Raw genomic sequence first — 17,359 nt, forward strand, 5'->3', positions numbered from 1 at the left:
TAGCCAACAGAGAAGCCACACTCCATTGGACCCCTATAGGAGGTCACTGAATGTATGATAGCCAGCCCAAGGTCAATGCTACCGAGGTGTGAGCATATTGCGGGGCTAGTAATTCCTGAAGATAGGAAGGAAACAGGTGAGAGTCAGGGAATACAAGAGAACAGGCTATTTCCAGGACCTGCGGGTGGAAGCTTGGAAAGCCTGCCTGGGGCTTCAGACCCCATCCACACAGGCATCTATCTACCCCTCAGCCTGGCCAGAGACTCCCTGTGGGCTCACCTTGTCGTACATCCGGTTCAGCAGTCGTGGGACCACAGGGAAGATGGTGGGGCGTAGAGCCTTCATGTCATCTGAGAGGAGACGGATGTCTCCCTGGAAGAAGCCGACGCGCCCTCCGTGGCAGTAGACAACAGACTGGAAGGGGAGAACAGGAAGGGAGGAGTCCCTCAGGCGGGCACTCCTGGCTGCACTACAGAGCCATCCACAGTTCTGCCCTACATGGAGGGCGCCCATAACCCCCTACCCCAGCTCTGGCTGCTGCCATGAGACACTGAATAGCATCTGAGGTGACACCCTCTTTCCCTCACCTCTCCACCTTCCCACATGGTCCCGCTCAGGCACGGGGAGAAGCAGCAGGAGACGGGGTGGAGCCTTTGGGAGATATCAGAGCAGCTGATCCCACTGTGCCTGGCCCTCCTGTTCACTCCCAAACTCTGGGCAGAGCTTCCCAGGGTACTCAGATCTCTGAGCTGCACTACACCCTGTGGCTGGGTCTGCTTCAGGTCTCAGAGAGCCAGCAGTTTCCCTGGGACACCTCAGCAACTCTGGGAGGGTGATCAGTGTCCGTGAGAACTGGACGTGCTGCTGATGTTGGCAGGGAGGCCAAGGGGGAGCCTGCTGGTTGCTAGTGGGACTAGCAGTGTGCCAGGGGCCTAATATATGCTCCTTTAAAAAAAATATTTTTATTGATTTCAGAGAGGAAGGAAGAGGGAGAGAGAAATAGAAGCATCAATGATGAGAGAGAATCATTGATCGGCTGCCCCCAGCACAGCCCCCTACTGGGAATCGAGTCCATAACCCAGAAATGTGCCCTTGGAATTGAACCCAGACCCTTCAGTCCACAGACTGATGCTCTATCCACTGAACCAAACCAGCTAGGGCTATGCTCTTTTCTTTAATGCTCACAGCAAACCTATAAGGCAGACAGGATTTTATATTGCCATCTTATAGGCGAGAAATGCAAAGCTGAGAGAGGTAAAGGGACCTGCCCGGTCACAAACTAGTTCGCAGTACTGCTGGCATTCCAATCTAGGTCTGGAAAGTTGAAAAACATGCCCTGATATGCCAAATCTCCCCCAAGGCAAGATGGGAGAGGCTTAGAAGACAATTTATTCACACGATGGTCCCTGGAGTGACACAAGTGGGAGAATTCTTTGTGAACCCGCACCCTGCCAATACCTCTACCCCCACAAGGCCTGTCTCAGGGCCAATCACAACGCCAGTCCCATCTACAGCCTGAGGGGTCATGACAGTTTGATTGCCCACCTTTACTGCCTTTTCTTTTTTAGGGGTTCCTGAGTAATGGAAGTTATAGAACAGTGATGGCGAACCTATGACACGCGTGTCAGAGGTGACACGTGAACTCATTTTTTTCTTTGTTAAATGGCATTTAAATATATAAAATAAATATCAAAAATCTAAGTCTTTGTTTTACTATGGTTGCAAATACCAAAAAATTTCTATATGTGACACGGCACCAGAGTTAAGTTAGGGTTTTTCAAAATGCTGACACGCCGAGCTCAAAAGGTTCGCCATCACTGATATAGAATATAGGTGTTTTGGCCATAAACAGAGCCATACCGCATAGAGCTGGAGTGATAGAGCACTTCTGCACAGAGCTGCGCTGCTCCCTGAGCAATGCCATCAGCTGGGGCCTCTCTCAGCCCCAGTATGTCCACAGGTAAGATAGGGCAGACCTGGGGTCTTCCCTGGAGCAATGCTCCCAGGAGGGATGGGTGAGGTGGCCAAGATCCTCTGACCCCTGTGGTAACTTCTGAGAATAGGGCTGGTTAGGTCTACTTCCTGTGACAAGTGACACCCTGCTAGGGTTCTGGGTTCTGGGTACAGACTGTGCCTCCCTAAAGCCAGGGCCTTACCTGCACCATTCGCTCAAACATGTGTGCTAAAGGCAAATAGGAAATGTGCACATCCGCACAAGTGGGAGCCCACTGACTCTGTAAGAAAACAGAAGGAGCCCAGGCAAGGCCCGGTCAGTCAGGTGGGAGTCTTACCTGGATCACTCTCTCAAACATGTGAGCCAGAGGCAGGAAGGAGATGAGCACATCGTCCTGTCTCGGAAAGATCACTTTCTGCAGGTGATGGGCATGGGAGACAGAAAGGAAAGAAACACTGACAGGAAGACAACAAGAGAGTCATAAAACAATAAAGAGAAAATGGTCCTGGAGGGGGAGGGCAGTGGGGGGTGGGGAGCACAGAGAAAGAGGTGAGATGAGAGAGGGGAAAAATGAGAGAGGAGAGGGAGGGAGAGAGAAAAGGCGAAGAAAAGAGAGGAAGAGAGAAGGAGTGAGCGAGAGAGGAGTGAGCGAAGGAGAGAGAAGGAGTGAGAGAGAGAGAAAGAGAAAAGGTGAAGAAGAGAAAGAGAGAGAGAGAGGAGAAAGAGAGAGTGAGAGAGACAGGGACAGGGCAGCATAGGAAGCGGAGTGTTAGGTCACAGCGCCAATGCGTCTAGGTTATCTGCAGAAGCAAGGAGTCAAATGAAGCACATATAAACCAGCAGAGCCGAGCTCCGCAGGGAAGTCTCCTTTTGGGAAGGGCCTGTACCTCTCACTCCAGTCAGTCGGCGCCGGACAGCCTCTTCCCCCTCCCCACAGCTGCAGGATCTGCCCCGGGCCCCATGTCACCCGCCTCCCTGGGCCACCTGGGCAGCCATTCAGAGGTCTCGGCTTGTCAGCACTTTCTAGTCCTTCCAGAGAAAGGGGCCCAGAAAACCCTAGATCAGTGATGGCGAACCTATGACATGTGTGTCAGAGGTGACACGCGAACTCATTTTTTTGGTTGATTTTTCTTGTTAAATGGCATTTAAATATATAAAATAAATATCAAAAATATAAATCTTTGTTTTACTATGGTTGCAAATATCAAAAAATTTCTATATGTGACATGGCACCAGAGTTAAGTTAGGGTTTTTCAAAATTCTGACACGCCAAACTCAAAAGGTTCGCCATCACTGCAGATGGACACCAACTATGGCTGGGGTACACGCCCTGAACAAAGGAGGGGGCAAGGCCAAGCCCCAAACTTATGGTTGAGTCAGGCCTCACAAGCCACAGCCTGGAAACAGGGCCTTCAAAGGGAAGGCTGAGAGGGAGCCCTGCTGTGTCCCCTGAGCCCATGGCTCACAGATGGACTGACCTCAGGGACGGGGATGGGCGAGCGGGTCTGAGCTCAGGGATGAGCCTGCCTTCGGTTTTCGTTTGCTGGACTTCTCCTCTCTCTGTCCTTTGGCAGACACCTGGACAAGATCTGGGAGCCTGGCTCATGGCTATTGGCTCCTGACCAGGGCTCTATCAAATAAATATCTAACTGTTTGGGGAAATACTCTCCATACTGTCATCTGCTACGGTGTGGGTGGTGATTTTTCTCCACGGTGGTGAAAAAGGCCTCACTTATATGAAAAGGTACATTCCTGGCTCCTGAAGGAAACTGTAGGACATTCAGATACTCACCACTTGTGGGAAAAAGGTCCTTCTTTCGTAGCCAATCAGGCCAAGATATCAAGCTTTTAAATTTTACCTTTTTAAGTACAGTCTTATAAACTAGCAGTCAATATTGTTTCTCAGACTCTAGTAGTCCTTAAACACAAAATGACTGAATGAAACCCTGGCCTACTTGAACAACAACTTATTAAAGACTAGAGGCCCGGTGCACGAATTGGTGCACGGGTAGGGTCCAGCCAGGTGCCCTGATGGGGGCAATAGAGGGGTGGGGCTAGCCGGGGGGAGGAGACTTGGGAGGTTGGCTGGCTAGCCCCAGCCCCTGGTCGAACTCCCAGTCGAGGGGACAATGTGCATGTTAGCCTTTTATTATATAGGATTAATTTGTAAATAAAGGTATGTACATAACTAGAGGTAGAACGGTTTTTGAAGTTCAAAATGCAAAAACAGATTTATGTGTTTTTCCTTCTGGGATCTTAGCACTCTTAGAAATCAATTGATTTCTAATGTATCAGGTGTGGATCATTTCAGTGTTGGGGGTTAAAAACATCTGTAAAAGTGGGGTTGCTCTAAAGAGAATAGAAACTCCTGCCTGTGAAAGGCAGCCCAGATAATATTAGGTAGAGGGGGTCGGGGGAGGGGGGAGAAAACAAACCCCAAAAACCTCTAAAGTTTGAGGATTTCCTCGAGACACCTGCATTAGTAAGTCTACTTTATTCACCTCTGTCACTTTCAGAAAGCCTGAGAAATCAGCCACCACGTTCCCATGGGTTAGCATTGCACCTTTTGGGTTCCCTGAAAAGAGAAAGCAAGAAGGCAAATTATTTGGAAGCTCAAGGGCCACTCCTGAAGAACAGCACCCAAGTCCGCAGTCCCAGACACCCAGCGCTGTCCACCCACGCCTCTGGCTTTCGTCCACAATGCCTTCATTGTGGGAGGCGTAGGCAGATGTATGCTGCTTCGGGGACCTTTATCCTGTACCTGAAGCCCACCTGGAGGCTCCCAGCAGCTTAGGCCCAGAAGGCAAGTGACACAGCGTCACAGGTGGGGTGCCTCAAGGGACTGGCCACTTGTGACCTGAGCCTCACCCTCCTGCCTCCCTCAGGGAGCACAGGCTCCTGGCCCCTGGTCTCCTCACATACTCCCAGCACCCTACGCTCCTCTCTGGGCCGGAGCAGATCTAGTCTCCAGAAACCTGCAGCAACTCTGCTGGCGGGAGACCTCCTTGCTGCATCGGTACCTGGAAGGCCCAGGCGCGGACCAAGCTGGAGGCCAGAGGGCTGAAGCAGCCCTCTTGCCTGCTCCTGGGCAGGATGGGACATGGATGGCCGTGCTTTCTCGTGGCATGACCTGTCACTACTGCTTGTGAGGAAGCCAGGGCTGACTCAGAGGACCAGAGGCCTGGTGGGGACCCAGGCCCAGCAGGCTGGGGTGGGGGGCTGACTTGGCCACCATGTCATGTCAGGGAGGACACAACACTGGTGTGCTGCTGGCAGGTCCGACTGGGCTCAAATCCCGGCCTGGCCTCTCACTGCCAACAAGCCGTCCTTACCTGGAAAATAGGGACAGTGATACCCACCTCAGAGAACTTCTATGTGCTTTAAGGACTTGGTCCATGCACAAAAGATGTTAAACTAGAAGTTTCCACTGAGCCAGCAGATGCAATAGCTGTAAAACTCCAAGAGAGAGTGGCCAGGCCGTGTGCAGAATCCCCGTCCCCCCCCCCAAAATATCAAGTGAACCAATATGGTGTTTTGCAACCCTCACCAGAAAGCTGTAATCAGGGGCTAGTGAGTAGAAATGAACAGCATTACACTGAATCAGCAATCATCCATGAAACAAAGAGCAAGTTTTAAACGTCTTTCTCAAACCATCTCCCGGCTTCCCCTTCTCACTTATTCACCCTCCCCACCTGCACGTGGTACGAGAAGGTAGGAGCCTTCACTAGCCAGGGAGGAGGAGGAGGAACACCCGACAGGAAGAGAGGAAGGGCGGGACACGCCTTCCTCACCAGGTCAGCAGCCAGCCCAGCCAGGAAGGGAGAGATCGCAGGCAAGCGGACTGATTCATAGTTTGGAACACTTGTAATTCTGAATTAAGTCCCATCATGGCCAAGAAGAAAATCTTTCCAGAATGATTCCACCACCAAAACCACGAGCCACATGTCAGGTTCTGATCACATTTTCCATCTCTCCCACTGAGAGAACAACGTAGCTCTTGATGAAGCTGGGCGCTGGGACACTGGGCGTGGAAGGGAAGCCACACCCAGGCTGTGATGCCAAGGACATGTGTGGCTCATGTGCTCGACAGGGAGATGACGACCAGAGGCACATCACAGGCTTAGACCAACATCAAGGAAATCCAAGTGTGCAGCCAGGCAGGGTGACATCAGGCAAGAGGCCTGCTCACTGCCCAGCTCTGTCCTGGCACCAGACACCCCAAAGATGGCGAGAAACTTCTTGCCCATTTAGGGCATTGCAAGTAACTTCTCACGTCATCAGATGAGATGGAGGCAGCGATGGGAAGAACACCCCACCCCACTGGAGTGGGCACTAATCACCACCTGTTTTCCAGTTCTGTACTCCCTAACCCAGGCAGGGCAGAGGGACATGTCACCAAAATTTCATGTTGTGAAACTCATGACACAAAGCAACATAAGCCTGAAGGGCATTTCTGAATCCTGGGTTGGCTCTGGATGCCAGCTCCTGGTGAGCGAGTGCTGTGTTACTTTTTCTCTAACAGGGCTTAGCAGTGTGTTGGAATTCTCAGACCCACTTGAGTTAATGGCAAAAATCCATCTCGAGCCCTGGCCCATGTGGCTCACTTGGTTGAGCGTCGTCCCATGCGCCAAAAGGTCGCTGGTTCCATTCCCTGTCAGGGCACATGCCCAGGTTGCAGGTTCCATCCCCAGTCTGGGAGCATATAGGAAGGCAATCGAATGATGTTTCTCACATCGATGTTTCTCCCTCTCTCTCCGAAATCAATAAAAAACATATTTTAAAAATCCATCTCGATTCAATAAAGTTATGTTGATCACAATTATCCATATGGGCAGGATGCCTTAGCTCTGTATCTGCAGAAGGCATGGGGGGCCCCAGTTCACTGCCCACCGAGAGCTATCAACAAGGTGGGCCAGTCTTCAGGGTGGAGAAAGATGGCAAGAAACTTCTCGCCCATTTAGGGCATTGCAAGTAACTTCTCACGTCATCAGATGAGATGGAGGCAGCGATGGGAAGAACACTGGGCTGGGAGTTGGCAGAGCAGGGCACAGGTCCAATGCTTCCATTTGCTGGTGTGTCTGCTGGGACAGTCCCGTACCTGCTCATCTCACAGGCTGTGCTGAGGCGCCAGTGACGCAGTGAGCGGGTGACCGGGGCACTGCAGGCTGTGAAAGGCGGTGCCTGTGCGCATTCTGCCTCCCCCAGGAAGCCGTTGTTCCCGCTGATGCTGATGCTGATACCTGTGCCCCTCTGTCAGCACCAGGCACGCAGTGCATTCGTCTCCCTTGTCCTCTTCCTGACAGCCTTGACCGTGGCACCAGCTCCAGCCTGCAAAGCACCTGCACTCCCTTTTATACACCTTCCCATCTCCTACTTGGCACCTTTAACCATCCTCAGCACAGATGAGCAACCAGGAACAATGGTGGCAGAGGGTTACATGACTGACTTACAGCCCCCCGGAAGAGGCTCTCAGACACCACCCCCCACACTCCTTCTGCAGTCCCTGACACAAAGACCAGGAAGCGAAGGGTAAGAGCTGCTTCTCATAGAGCAGGGGTCCTCAAACTACGGCCCGCGGGCCACATGCAAATACAAATATTGTAATTGTTCCCGTTTTGTTTTTTTACTTCAAAATAAGATATGTGCAGTGTGCATAGGAATTTGTTCATAGTTTTTTTTTTTAAACTATAGTCCGGCCCTCCAACGGTCTGAGGGACAGTGAACTGGCCCCCTGTTTAAAAAGTTTGAGGACCCCTGTCATAGAGGAATGATGTGACCCAGCAGCCCAGCCTCCTCGGGCTCCAGCCCCAGGAAGTGGCAAGCCCCACCCTGAACCTCCCAGCCCACACCTGCCCATCTGCATCCAGCATCCTGTGCTGCCCCGTGCTGGGCCCGTGTGTGAGAAAGCACTGGGAGTAGCAGGAGGGACCCAACATCTGGAGCCAGGCACAGCACAAGGCTCAGCCCACTCCCGAGGGCACCGGAGACTTCTGCAGTCACCTGACCAGGCTGCCAGGGAAGGGTGCCGGTGGCCCTGGCTGGTGACCTGGGTGCTTCTGCTTACCTGTTGTGCCGCTTGTGAAACACACAATGGAGAGGTCACTGGGATTTGGGGGCTGCAGAGGTGAGAAGAGATGTGTGTTAAAGAGACCGGATGTGGCCGGCCAGGGACTAAGAGCCCTGGGCCCCTCCACCAGCCAGCCCCTCTGTGTACTGTGTGTCGGCACATCTGTGTGCCCGTGTCCTGCAGGCAGGCAGGCAAGTCCCCAGAAAAGGGGAAAAGAAGCTGGGGCATGGCCATCCACCTGGCCCACAACCACACGCCTGGTCCTGCTGCCTTGAGTCCGGGGTGAAATCTAGATGGAATGGGGCTGCAGTGGCCACATCTAAGCCTCAACTAAAGATCTGACCTTTCTAGTGGATGAGACCCAGTTCCCTCCTTCCTTCCTACTTTCTCCCCAGTGGCCGCGGTTAGGCTTGAGAATGGAACGTGTAGTCCAGGGAACTAAGCTGCCCACTGGTCACCAAGACTGCTCTGCATCAGGCCCTTGCCCTGGCACTGGGCACGGAGTCCTGGGCTCACTGGGAAGAGCCCACTACAACTGCTTACACATAGAGGATGGCTTCCCAGAGAAGGTGACATAAGTAGAGATTGAAAGACAAGCAAGATCTTTCCAGATGAAGGGAGGGTGAGGAACTAGCCCAAACAGGCAGAGGCACGAGAGGCCGGGGGGCTGTTCTTAGAGCAGTTCCCTAAGGTTGGGGCACGATGGCTTCGAGGTGGGCACACACCAGGGGCTACTGGTGAAGGGTCCTGGGAAACGGGGCTGAGACCTGCTTAGGCCTATGGATGAGAAAGCTCATGGGTGCTGAAGGGAGTGGGGAGGCCTTCGTTGGGAGGAGGGCTGGAGGCAGGAGGCCTTGTCAGAAAGCTGAAAACCCCTGAACAGCCCCTCCAAGGAGCAGCAAGTCTCACTGGTGATTTGACCCTAGGCAACATCACTGGGGATGACACACAGAAAAGATGAACAAAGACAGCAGAGGCCACTTGGCCACTCGGCCCCAGAGTCCACTACTGGTTCTGTTGCTGCTTCTGTCCATCCCATCCTCTGGGGAGTTCACTACATTCAAAGGGAAAAGGAAGACATCACAAGGAAAAAGTTCCTGTAGAACTAAGGGTGGCCAGGACTGGTTGCCCTTTCTTCTTCCTCCCAAACATCGGATTCCTGTTCCAGGTCTCTCTGTGGACCCTCGCCCACAGAAGTCCCGGGCACTCCGAGTGGCATTTCCTGAGTTGCTCGAAGGCGTTCCTTATTACTGCGGGGTTGCTGATCTGGCCTGTCTACTGAGCCCTGCGCACAGGCCCCACACACCATCCTGCTCAACCAAGACCTGCTGGCAGGTGAGCTCACCACAGGAACGTGAAGATTCTGTTGGCCGCACTCCTAGAGGAGGAAAATACTGATTTTAAGTGCTCAGAAGTTGTCATTGATAATGAAATAAATAAATAAACCAAAACGCGGGGTTGCTGATCTGGCCTGTCTACTGAGCCCTGCGCACAGGCCCCACACACCATCCTGCTCAACCAAGACCTGCTGGCAGGTGAGCTCACCACAGGAACGTGAAGATTCTGTTGGCCGCACTCCTAGAGGAGGAAAATACTGATTTTAAGTGCTCAGAAGTTGTCATTGATAATGAAATAAATAAATAAACCAACTTCACAGTATGCCTTGCTCCTGCACCAAGCCCTGGAGTTCAGGATTCTCTGCTTGGACGAGGCCCATTTCACCACCTCAGTGGCCTCTCCTCAGATACACATCCAGGCTTAGGCTACCCCCCCATATTACAGATGGGGCCTGAGGCCCAGGGAGAGGCCAGGCGCTGTGCACATGCACAGTGGGGCAGACAGCTTGAGGTGCCCATGGTACATCTGGACACATGCTCAGGACAGAGTGGCTGGGTGGCCTGGGCTTCCAGATTAGTCAGGCCTAGAGGGGTGGATAGGGGTTGCCAGCACAGGTGTGGCCCCTAAGCCATGGAGGGTGCAAGTATACAGACATAGGTACAGCTAGGAGCAGGGAGAAAGGAGGGGAACTGGAGGGCCCAGGGGCCTAGATCCCATAGGGCAGAATTGGGGCCAGCTGCTACTGCACAGGGCCTGAGGCCCTGGAGGCCAGGATTTCCTGTGTTACTCCAGCAGGCACCAGCTGCCACCAACCTGATATCTTTGGGGAGGCCACGCATAGAAAAACCGATTCTGCTGGTTGCTAGGGGTCTGGGACACATTTCAAGAACCTCTCCATGACTCCTAGACCTCAGGTCTACAGTCTTCAGGCTCAGGCAGACGATGGCTGTGGCTAGCTGGAAATGGGAAGGCTGACACCACCACTCCCCTGGTGTGCCTGTGTCATTAACTGTGCCAGCCACTGAGCCCAGAGGATGCCTGTGGGCACTGACCCCAACAACCACCACCAGCCCCATGCAGCCTGCTCCGTCTCAACCCTCACGTGGCCTGACCGCCCATGGCATCTACCCGAGGGGCAGATAATCGGCAACTCTGGCTTGGTGGCCAAATGAAGGACCCAGGGGCCTAGATCCCATAGGGCAGAATGGGGCTCAGCTGCTACTGCGCAGGGCCTGAGGGGAGTGGGGAGGCCTACGCTGGCCCAGCAAACAGCTCAGACAGAAGCAGCCTCACCTCCACAGCCTGCATGGACTTAATGACCACTCCGCACCCCTGCCCTCTGTCTTTCAGAGCTTCCTCAAACGGGTCCATGAGGATGATCATCTTGAGTCCTGGAATCGTCTTCCTCTCCACATGCTCCAGCAGGAGCTGGGCCTTCTGAGGTTTGTCCACTATCACGGTGCTGATGTCAGCTGCAGGGACCATCCAAGAGAGTCAGGCTGTGACTGTGGGCCGGCAGCACATGCCGGGCACCAGAACCAGGAGCTATGGGTGCCACAGCTGGTGTGTAAGTAAATAGGCAAGACAGGCCCTCTGTCTTATGTGCATGGAGGCTGGCTGGAGCCAAGGGCAGAAAGCCACAGCACCTCCTGGAGTGGTTTCCAAGCAGCCCTTTGCTGCTGGCTCAGCCCCTATCATGCCGGGTCAGCTTGAGATATTTACCACCACCAGCGTCTGCCCGAAGCTGCAGTGACCCACAGAGGCAGGCAGCCCATGTGGGGGCTGGTGCAGAGGCTCCTTCTTGGCAGCTAGGCCCTGAGGAAGGAGCCTGGTGGTGAAGTCTAACTGGGGGCAGCTGGACTCGGGAAGCCACTCAGGGGCCAAGGTGGAAGCCCCTGGTGCTCTCTGAGAGTAGAAGCAAAACGCTTCTGAATAGTGTTAGACGACTGGCATAACCTGAGAGGCTGTGGCCAGGGGCTGGATGCCAGTGGCAGGGAGGGGCAGTGGTGGGCTCACCTGTGTTGATGATGTAGCGGATAGCCCCAGGGCCCAGGGTATCATAGAGCGGGACCACCACCATAGAATACGTGTAGCAGGCAAGCTCTGCGATGATCCACTGTGAAGACAGGTGGGTCGGGGGTGGGAGAACACAGAGCAGATAGGAGGGCTGTACTGCCCTGAAACCCTGGCAACCAGCGTCCTTGCTCTAGATCCTGCGATGAGAGGGCTCTTTTCTGGGCCTCTGCATGTGGCAAGGAATCCGAGAGGCCAAGGGGTTGTGCCTGCTCATGCACAGCCTTCTAGACCAGGGGTCCTCAAACTACGGCCCACAGGCCACATGCGGCCCGCCAAAAACATTTATCCAGCCCGCCGGGTGTTTTTGCCGCCGCTGTGTGCATAGGAATTTGTTCATAGTTTTTTTTTAAACTATAGTCCGGCCCTCCAACGGTCTGAGGGACAGTGAACTGGCCCCCTGTTTAAAAAGTTTGAGGACCCCTGTTCTAGACCATGCTTGCTCTAGGGAATTCTGGGACCCAAACAACCCCATGCCAATTTCCAGGGCTGGCATGGGCTTCTTCCCCAGGTTCTTCCTTTCCCCTGGCTCAGGGAGCAGCTGTGTGTTGGACTGGGTGGGGTGCAGATGGAGCTTGGCTGGGATGTCCATCCCTGATTAGGGACAAAGCCACGGGAGCAGAAGGGTGTGGCCCTACAAACAGTGGGAGCAGGGCCCAACCCCCTACTCCACTGATACTTTTAAAACCAGTCAAGGTCGATACTCACCTCTGGTCTATTTTGTGCAAAAACACCAATAAACTGATCTGTACATGCTTTACAATTGTGCTGGAGAAGTCCGGACCCTAGAAATTCAGCCCTGTTGGCCACCTGCACACGGATGTGGGGAAGAGATGAGAAAGCAAGGAGTCTTCAGCAGGGGAGGGAGACCCCCAGGGAGGACTCCTACAGGTTGAGAGACCTCCCCAACTCCCCACGCAGGTGACTGGCAGCCATGTGAGCTGCTGCCAGGAGTTTGGCAGACAGGCCAGGCAAGGAAAATATGACCTTCTGAGACCCAGCAGGGTGCCTGCAAGCCCCTCAAGTGCCAGGCCTGCGAGGGCAGACAGAGTGGAGCCTGTCCTCTATCACTCACCTCCTGGTAGGACAGCCACTGATAAGGCTGCTTGGGCTTCCTGAAGCCAAGACACGGTCCATTCCCTGCAGAGAGAGAAACAGGCCTGTGCAAAGGAGGAGGGTAGGGTGGAGGTACCAGCAAACACCCAAATGGACACCCCATAGTGTGGGGTGGTCCATGGGCCAAATGAACTCCCCCCCACAGCTGCCTATCTGACCTGCTGAACCCCCAGAAGGCCTAAAGTACACAAGCATGGCATCACCCTGGGGATCAGGGAGGTCCAGGAATGGGGGCTGGCACAGGGCTGGTTCCCACCAGGACCTGTGTGATGCAGCCCCAGAGAACATGGAGACCTGGGGCCACTGGGCAGAGGTGGCAGTTTGCCTCTCTGCAACCACCTCCCTTCGGCTCATACCCTGGGTCATCCAGACATCTCAGAGGCTTGGGTTCAGAATCATGCCCAGCCAGTGGCCTGGCGGTTCAAGGCTCCCCCGGGGCTGCCATGGAAGATACAGAGTATGGGCTAAGCGACCGCCTCAGGTCAGTTAGTCCTGGGGCTGGAACAAAGCTGAGGTCAACCCTTTGGCCACATAATGCAGCTACTTCTCTGATTGGATGGGCAGAGGGCCAAGAGTGGCTTCTCTTCTCTGAACCTGGGCACCGTTCATCTGCCATGCCCCTGGCACCATGCTGGCTCACCCCCCACCTGCCGCAGCTCCTCCACACCCCAATGGTCCCTCTCACCTGAGATGCTAAGCCCACGACGGAACACCTGGTACATGGTCCTGGCATCATCGTAGTAGTGGGTGAGCAGCTGAGGGCCATCCCCAATCACGGATCGCCGGGCCCCACCACTGCCCTACAAGCCAAGCACAGGCCAGAGAAGCTGGCTGAGGCAGGCAGAGGCTTGAGGAGAGGGCACCAGCATGCACCAGTCTGTACACAGCTTGGATACACACCCAGTTGGGGCAGGGACATGCTGTGTGCACTCATACACACTTGGACTGTATACACACGACCTATATACAAGTTCACGTACACATGGCTTGTACACACTTGACCTGTATGCACCCACACACAAACACAGGCTCATGCACACAGGCCCAGTACACTGATCTCTCTCTCTCTCTCTCTCTCTCTCTCTCTCTCTCTCACACACACACACACACACAGAATCCACACACCAGGTCAGCATATACAAATGTCCAGAATTTCATTGGCTGCTCATACCACCTATGTTCCATTCATAAATGGAGCAGAGAGTGTTGGCTGGAGTTAGACAATCCCTGACTTCATGATCAAACCTGCCCAGGTATCCCCCTCAGCCCATCCATGATCTGCTGCTGCTATTCCCCTAGGTTAAGAATCATTTGAACGCCCTCTGTCATTCACATAACAGTGAATTTTCTGAGGACTAGCTGAAGGTACTTTCCCAGGAACAGAGAGGCCTAGGAGGCTGTAAAGAGCACAGAGCAGTGAGGTCCTGGGAGAGGAGCTGGCCTCTCCTGCCTCCTCCCCTGCCACCCTGCCACTGCTCCTCAGACTCCCCAAACCCAGAACTCTCCAGTACCACAGCTCCATCTCTTCTCTGAGCACGATTTGGGCTCCATTGGGCTGGCCCATGGCCCGCCATCTCTTGAAACATCAGGTCTCAGGAAAAATGTCTGTGAGAGCCATAAAACAGCCAAACTCAAAACCACAGGCAGCTCTCAACTGTTTTGTAATGGAAAGTTCTGCTTGGTCGGTGTCTGCTTCCTGAGCACCAGGCCCACCAATGAGGGAAGCTGGGGACAAATGCCATCAGACCTGGACAGCAATCAGGGTGACAAAAAGGACAGAGCCAGAGAGCATGCCAGGGACAGAAGAGGTTCAGGTGTGTGTGTCAGGGAACGGCTGCTGAGCTGGGTTTTGAAGGAGGCATAGGAGGCAGAATGAGGAGCAGGAAATGGTAGTCTTGCCAGAGCAAGAGCAAGTGCAAATGCAAATGCAGGGGGCAGGAGACACAAGTGCATTTGGGAAATGGTGGGCAATTCATGGAGCTCCAAGTGATAAATGGAGGCCAGAGAGACTGCAGATCAAGGCAAGGAGTCTGGCCTTTGGGTTGAGGGCAATGTGGAACCAGGGGAGGATTCTAAGGTGGGGTGAGTGACACGATCCAAATTATGTTTCTCACTCTGTAGCACACAGTAAATGCTACCAGGCCCTATATGATCTGGGCCCGCCTTACCTCATTTCCTACTTTCTCCTCTGCCTACTCCACTGTACCCACTCTCGCTTTCTGTGCTCCTGGGTGAGAGGCAAGGGAGGGCTGTCTTCCAGGAAGGGTGGCCTTCCACACACTGTGCCCATGTGGGCCCCCCACACTGAGCCAGGGCCACTCCCCATCCAGACCCCATCCAGCTCACTGTCACCTCCAGCCCAGACACTCCACTTGCCTCCTCACACCTGCCTCTGTCACAGTTACTCTTCCACGGCACAAATTGTCCCTACTACTGAAGACCCAAAATAAGTCCATGCTGCCCCCCCTCCTCAGTCTCTGCCCAGTTCATGTGACTTTGGCCTTGTTGGCCTGTCCAGGTGAGTTGTCATTCTAAACTTACCCAAAACAACTCGTTTTAATGCTTTATCTGTATCATCTCAGCAAATCCTACCACAGCCTCAGGAAGCAGTGCTGTTTTTATTACTCACTTGACTGCAGAGGAAACTGAGGCTCAGAGAGTTAACACACTGCCAAGACCATATGGCTAGTGAGAGGTACAGTCAGCCTTCAAACCCAAGGTCACCAAAGGCCATTCTTGTCACCACTCTGCTAGCCCATCCACAGCCTCTCTCCACTGCCCAGCCATCCCATAAGAATCACCACTTCCCACAGCCCACACCTGCAATATCACACCCCTGTACCTTTGCACACATCATTCTTTCTGCTAGAAAAGTGCCCAGAGGTCCCGGCCCTATCTCTGCCCTCTCCCACCAGGCAAAACTCTGCCATGCTTATGCTCACCAAGATGTACCATCAAGAGAAAAAAGCCAGTGGATGCAGCATGATATCATTAAAAAGGGAGTGGATACCTATACATTCTCTCACGGACAATTGTTAGCATGGTTCTCAGGAGAGGAGAACTGGGAGGCTAGGGGAAGACGGGGGAAGCTTTTCAGTGTGTGTCTCTTTGTTCCTCTTGAACTGTGTGAATATCTTACCTATTCAAAATGTATAGAGTTAAAGTTCAGAAAAAGGCAAATTTTTAAAGGCAAAATAAATCCCATAAACTTAATAGAAAAATAAATATCACTGGTCCTTCTGGACTGAGCTTAGAACACCCTTGTCCAGGGTGGGCCACTGTAACTTCTTCGTCTTGTGTGACCCGGGAGGGCGGGGTGCTGGGGTGGGCTCAGCTCTGGGTCGTAGCAGCAGACCAGGGCTGGGCACAGGGAGAGTCTGGAAGGGAACCGGCCTGCCAGCCATCTGAGAACTTGCTTAGGTCTCCTACTGAGGCACCAATGAGCCAAGGCCCCTATTTAAGAAGCTGAGGCAAAGTAGAAGCCGAGGTCAAGGCTCTGCCCAAGGCTGAAAGTCTGGGAGAGGCAGAGGAGCATCTAGTAGGAGACCCTGCCCAAGGCCAATGGGGCTTGCTGGCTGGCTACCAGGGGAAATCAAGATTCTCTGAGCCATCTCAGGTCCAATAAGCCACAATTTTGGCTTCTACCTTTGAGATGCCTGTCCTCTGCCCACTATTTTCCACAGCTGACTGCTGGAACCCTGCTCACCTCCACTTCCTCTGACTGCATCAGGAGGTTGCACGGTGGTTGCAAGGCCTTGGGCCGGTGAGTGAACCAGTAGGCAAGGATGGCGGCCAGCGCGCCCATACTCATGAGGGTGGTGGCTGAAAGACTGTGGAAGAACTGGCCCAAGTCGCCCAGCTCGGACAGCCGCAGCATCCTCAGAATCTCTTGTGTCTGCATCTTCTCCAGAAGCAAGAGAATGAATTCTGCAGGAAACAAGAGGCGGGTGAGGGAGAAGGCCTGGGTGTGTCCTCCCACCTGTCTTGGATCACAAGTGACACAATGATCTTGGCCAAATACACTGTGGGGCAGGCCCTGGGCTAGTGGCGTGTACAGTCTCCTGGTGCAGCACAGTATATTCAGAAGCTGGATGCCTGGAAGGAGACAGGCCGGAACACTTAGCAGTCACACCTGATAGTCAGTCATCCAGCCAGTTTTCCTGAGAACCATATGCTCAGGCCCTGGGCCACGGCTGATAGCTGCTTCCATATCTTCCAGGGGTTCTAACAGCTCTGGAGTCAATACTTCCTGAGCCCGGGGGCCCACGTGCTCTGCCTCTGCTGTGTGGTCACAGTGTTTTGCTTATCTTTGCTCCTGGGGTGTGGAGAGAGCAGATGGCTGTGAGTACGCCTGGTATAGTGCCCAGATTGAAGGGGTACAGAGTCCTTCCACTCCATCTCAAAGCTCCTAGCCCCAGGCCCTGACCTGAGGAAGACAGAGAAGACAAGGCCCAGAGCCCACACTAGCCCTGACATCTACCTGCCAAGGGTCCTATGGGTGACACAAAACGGGGTCTCCCCGGGCCCACGCCCTGGCCCAAAGACCTACCAGGGCCAGAGGTGATGCTGGCACCCAGCATCATGAGAAGCTGGGGTGGGGCCCAGCCACTGCTCTGCTAGCCCAGGCTGCTGACCACTGTGCACTGTGGCTCTGTACTACCTTAGAGCAAGCACCAGGAGGCACAGCTGTCCCCACCTGTGCTGTCCTCCCTGGGATCCCATCAGCTAATGTCCAGAGGAAAAAGGAGGTGACAGAGAGGTGCAGTTGCATGACATCTACAGGTCTGCCAGCCCTATGAGGCCTAGCAGGG

The 17,359-nt window shown here is 53.8% G+C and overlaps 1 protein-coding gene across 6 annotated transcripts in view; it reads right to left on the reverse strand.

The window, feature by feature from the left end:
• The window catches only part of ACSL6 (acyl-CoA synthetase long-chain family member 6), a 55,964-nt gene that overhangs the window by 21,801 nt on the left and 16,804 nt on the right, over positions 1-17,359 (reverse strand). For 4 of the 6 annotated variants that reach the window (XM_014539102.1, XM_014539101.1, XM_014539105.1 and 1 more), the window contains 11 exons: positions 16,255-16,475; positions 13,234-13,348; positions 12,508-12,572; positions 12,141-12,242; positions 11,376-11,475; positions 10,653-10,831; positions 9,567-9,599; positions 8,019-8,070; positions 4,456-4,529; positions 2,292-2,369; positions 280-414 (listed from right to left, as the gene is read on the reverse strand). In XM_014539102.1, the coding sequence (XP_014394588.1) occupies positions 280-414; positions 2,292-2,369; positions 4,456-4,529; positions 8,019-8,070; positions 9,567-9,599; positions 10,653-10,831; positions 11,376-11,475; positions 12,141-12,242; positions 12,508-12,572; positions 13,234-13,348; positions 16,255-16,475 (1,154 nt within the window). Of the gene's footprint in view, positions 1-279; positions 415-2,156; positions 2,235-2,291; positions 2,370-4,455; positions 4,530-8,018; positions 8,071-9,366; positions 9,400-9,566; positions 9,600-10,652; positions 10,832-11,375; positions 11,476-12,140; positions 12,243-12,507; positions 12,573-13,233; positions 13,349-16,254; positions 16,476-17,359 lie in introns of all 6 variants that reach the window. The other 2 variants (XM_014539103.1, XM_014539104.1) reach the window with 2 other exon arrangements.

The sequence above is a fragment of the Myotis brandtii genome, unplaced genomic scaffold (assembly GCF_000412655.1).
Source record: "Myotis brandtii unplaced genomic scaffold, ASM41265v1 scaffold208, whole genome shotgun sequence".
NCBI lineage: Eukaryota > Metazoa > Chordata > Mammalia > Chiroptera > Vespertilionidae > Myotis > Myotis brandtii.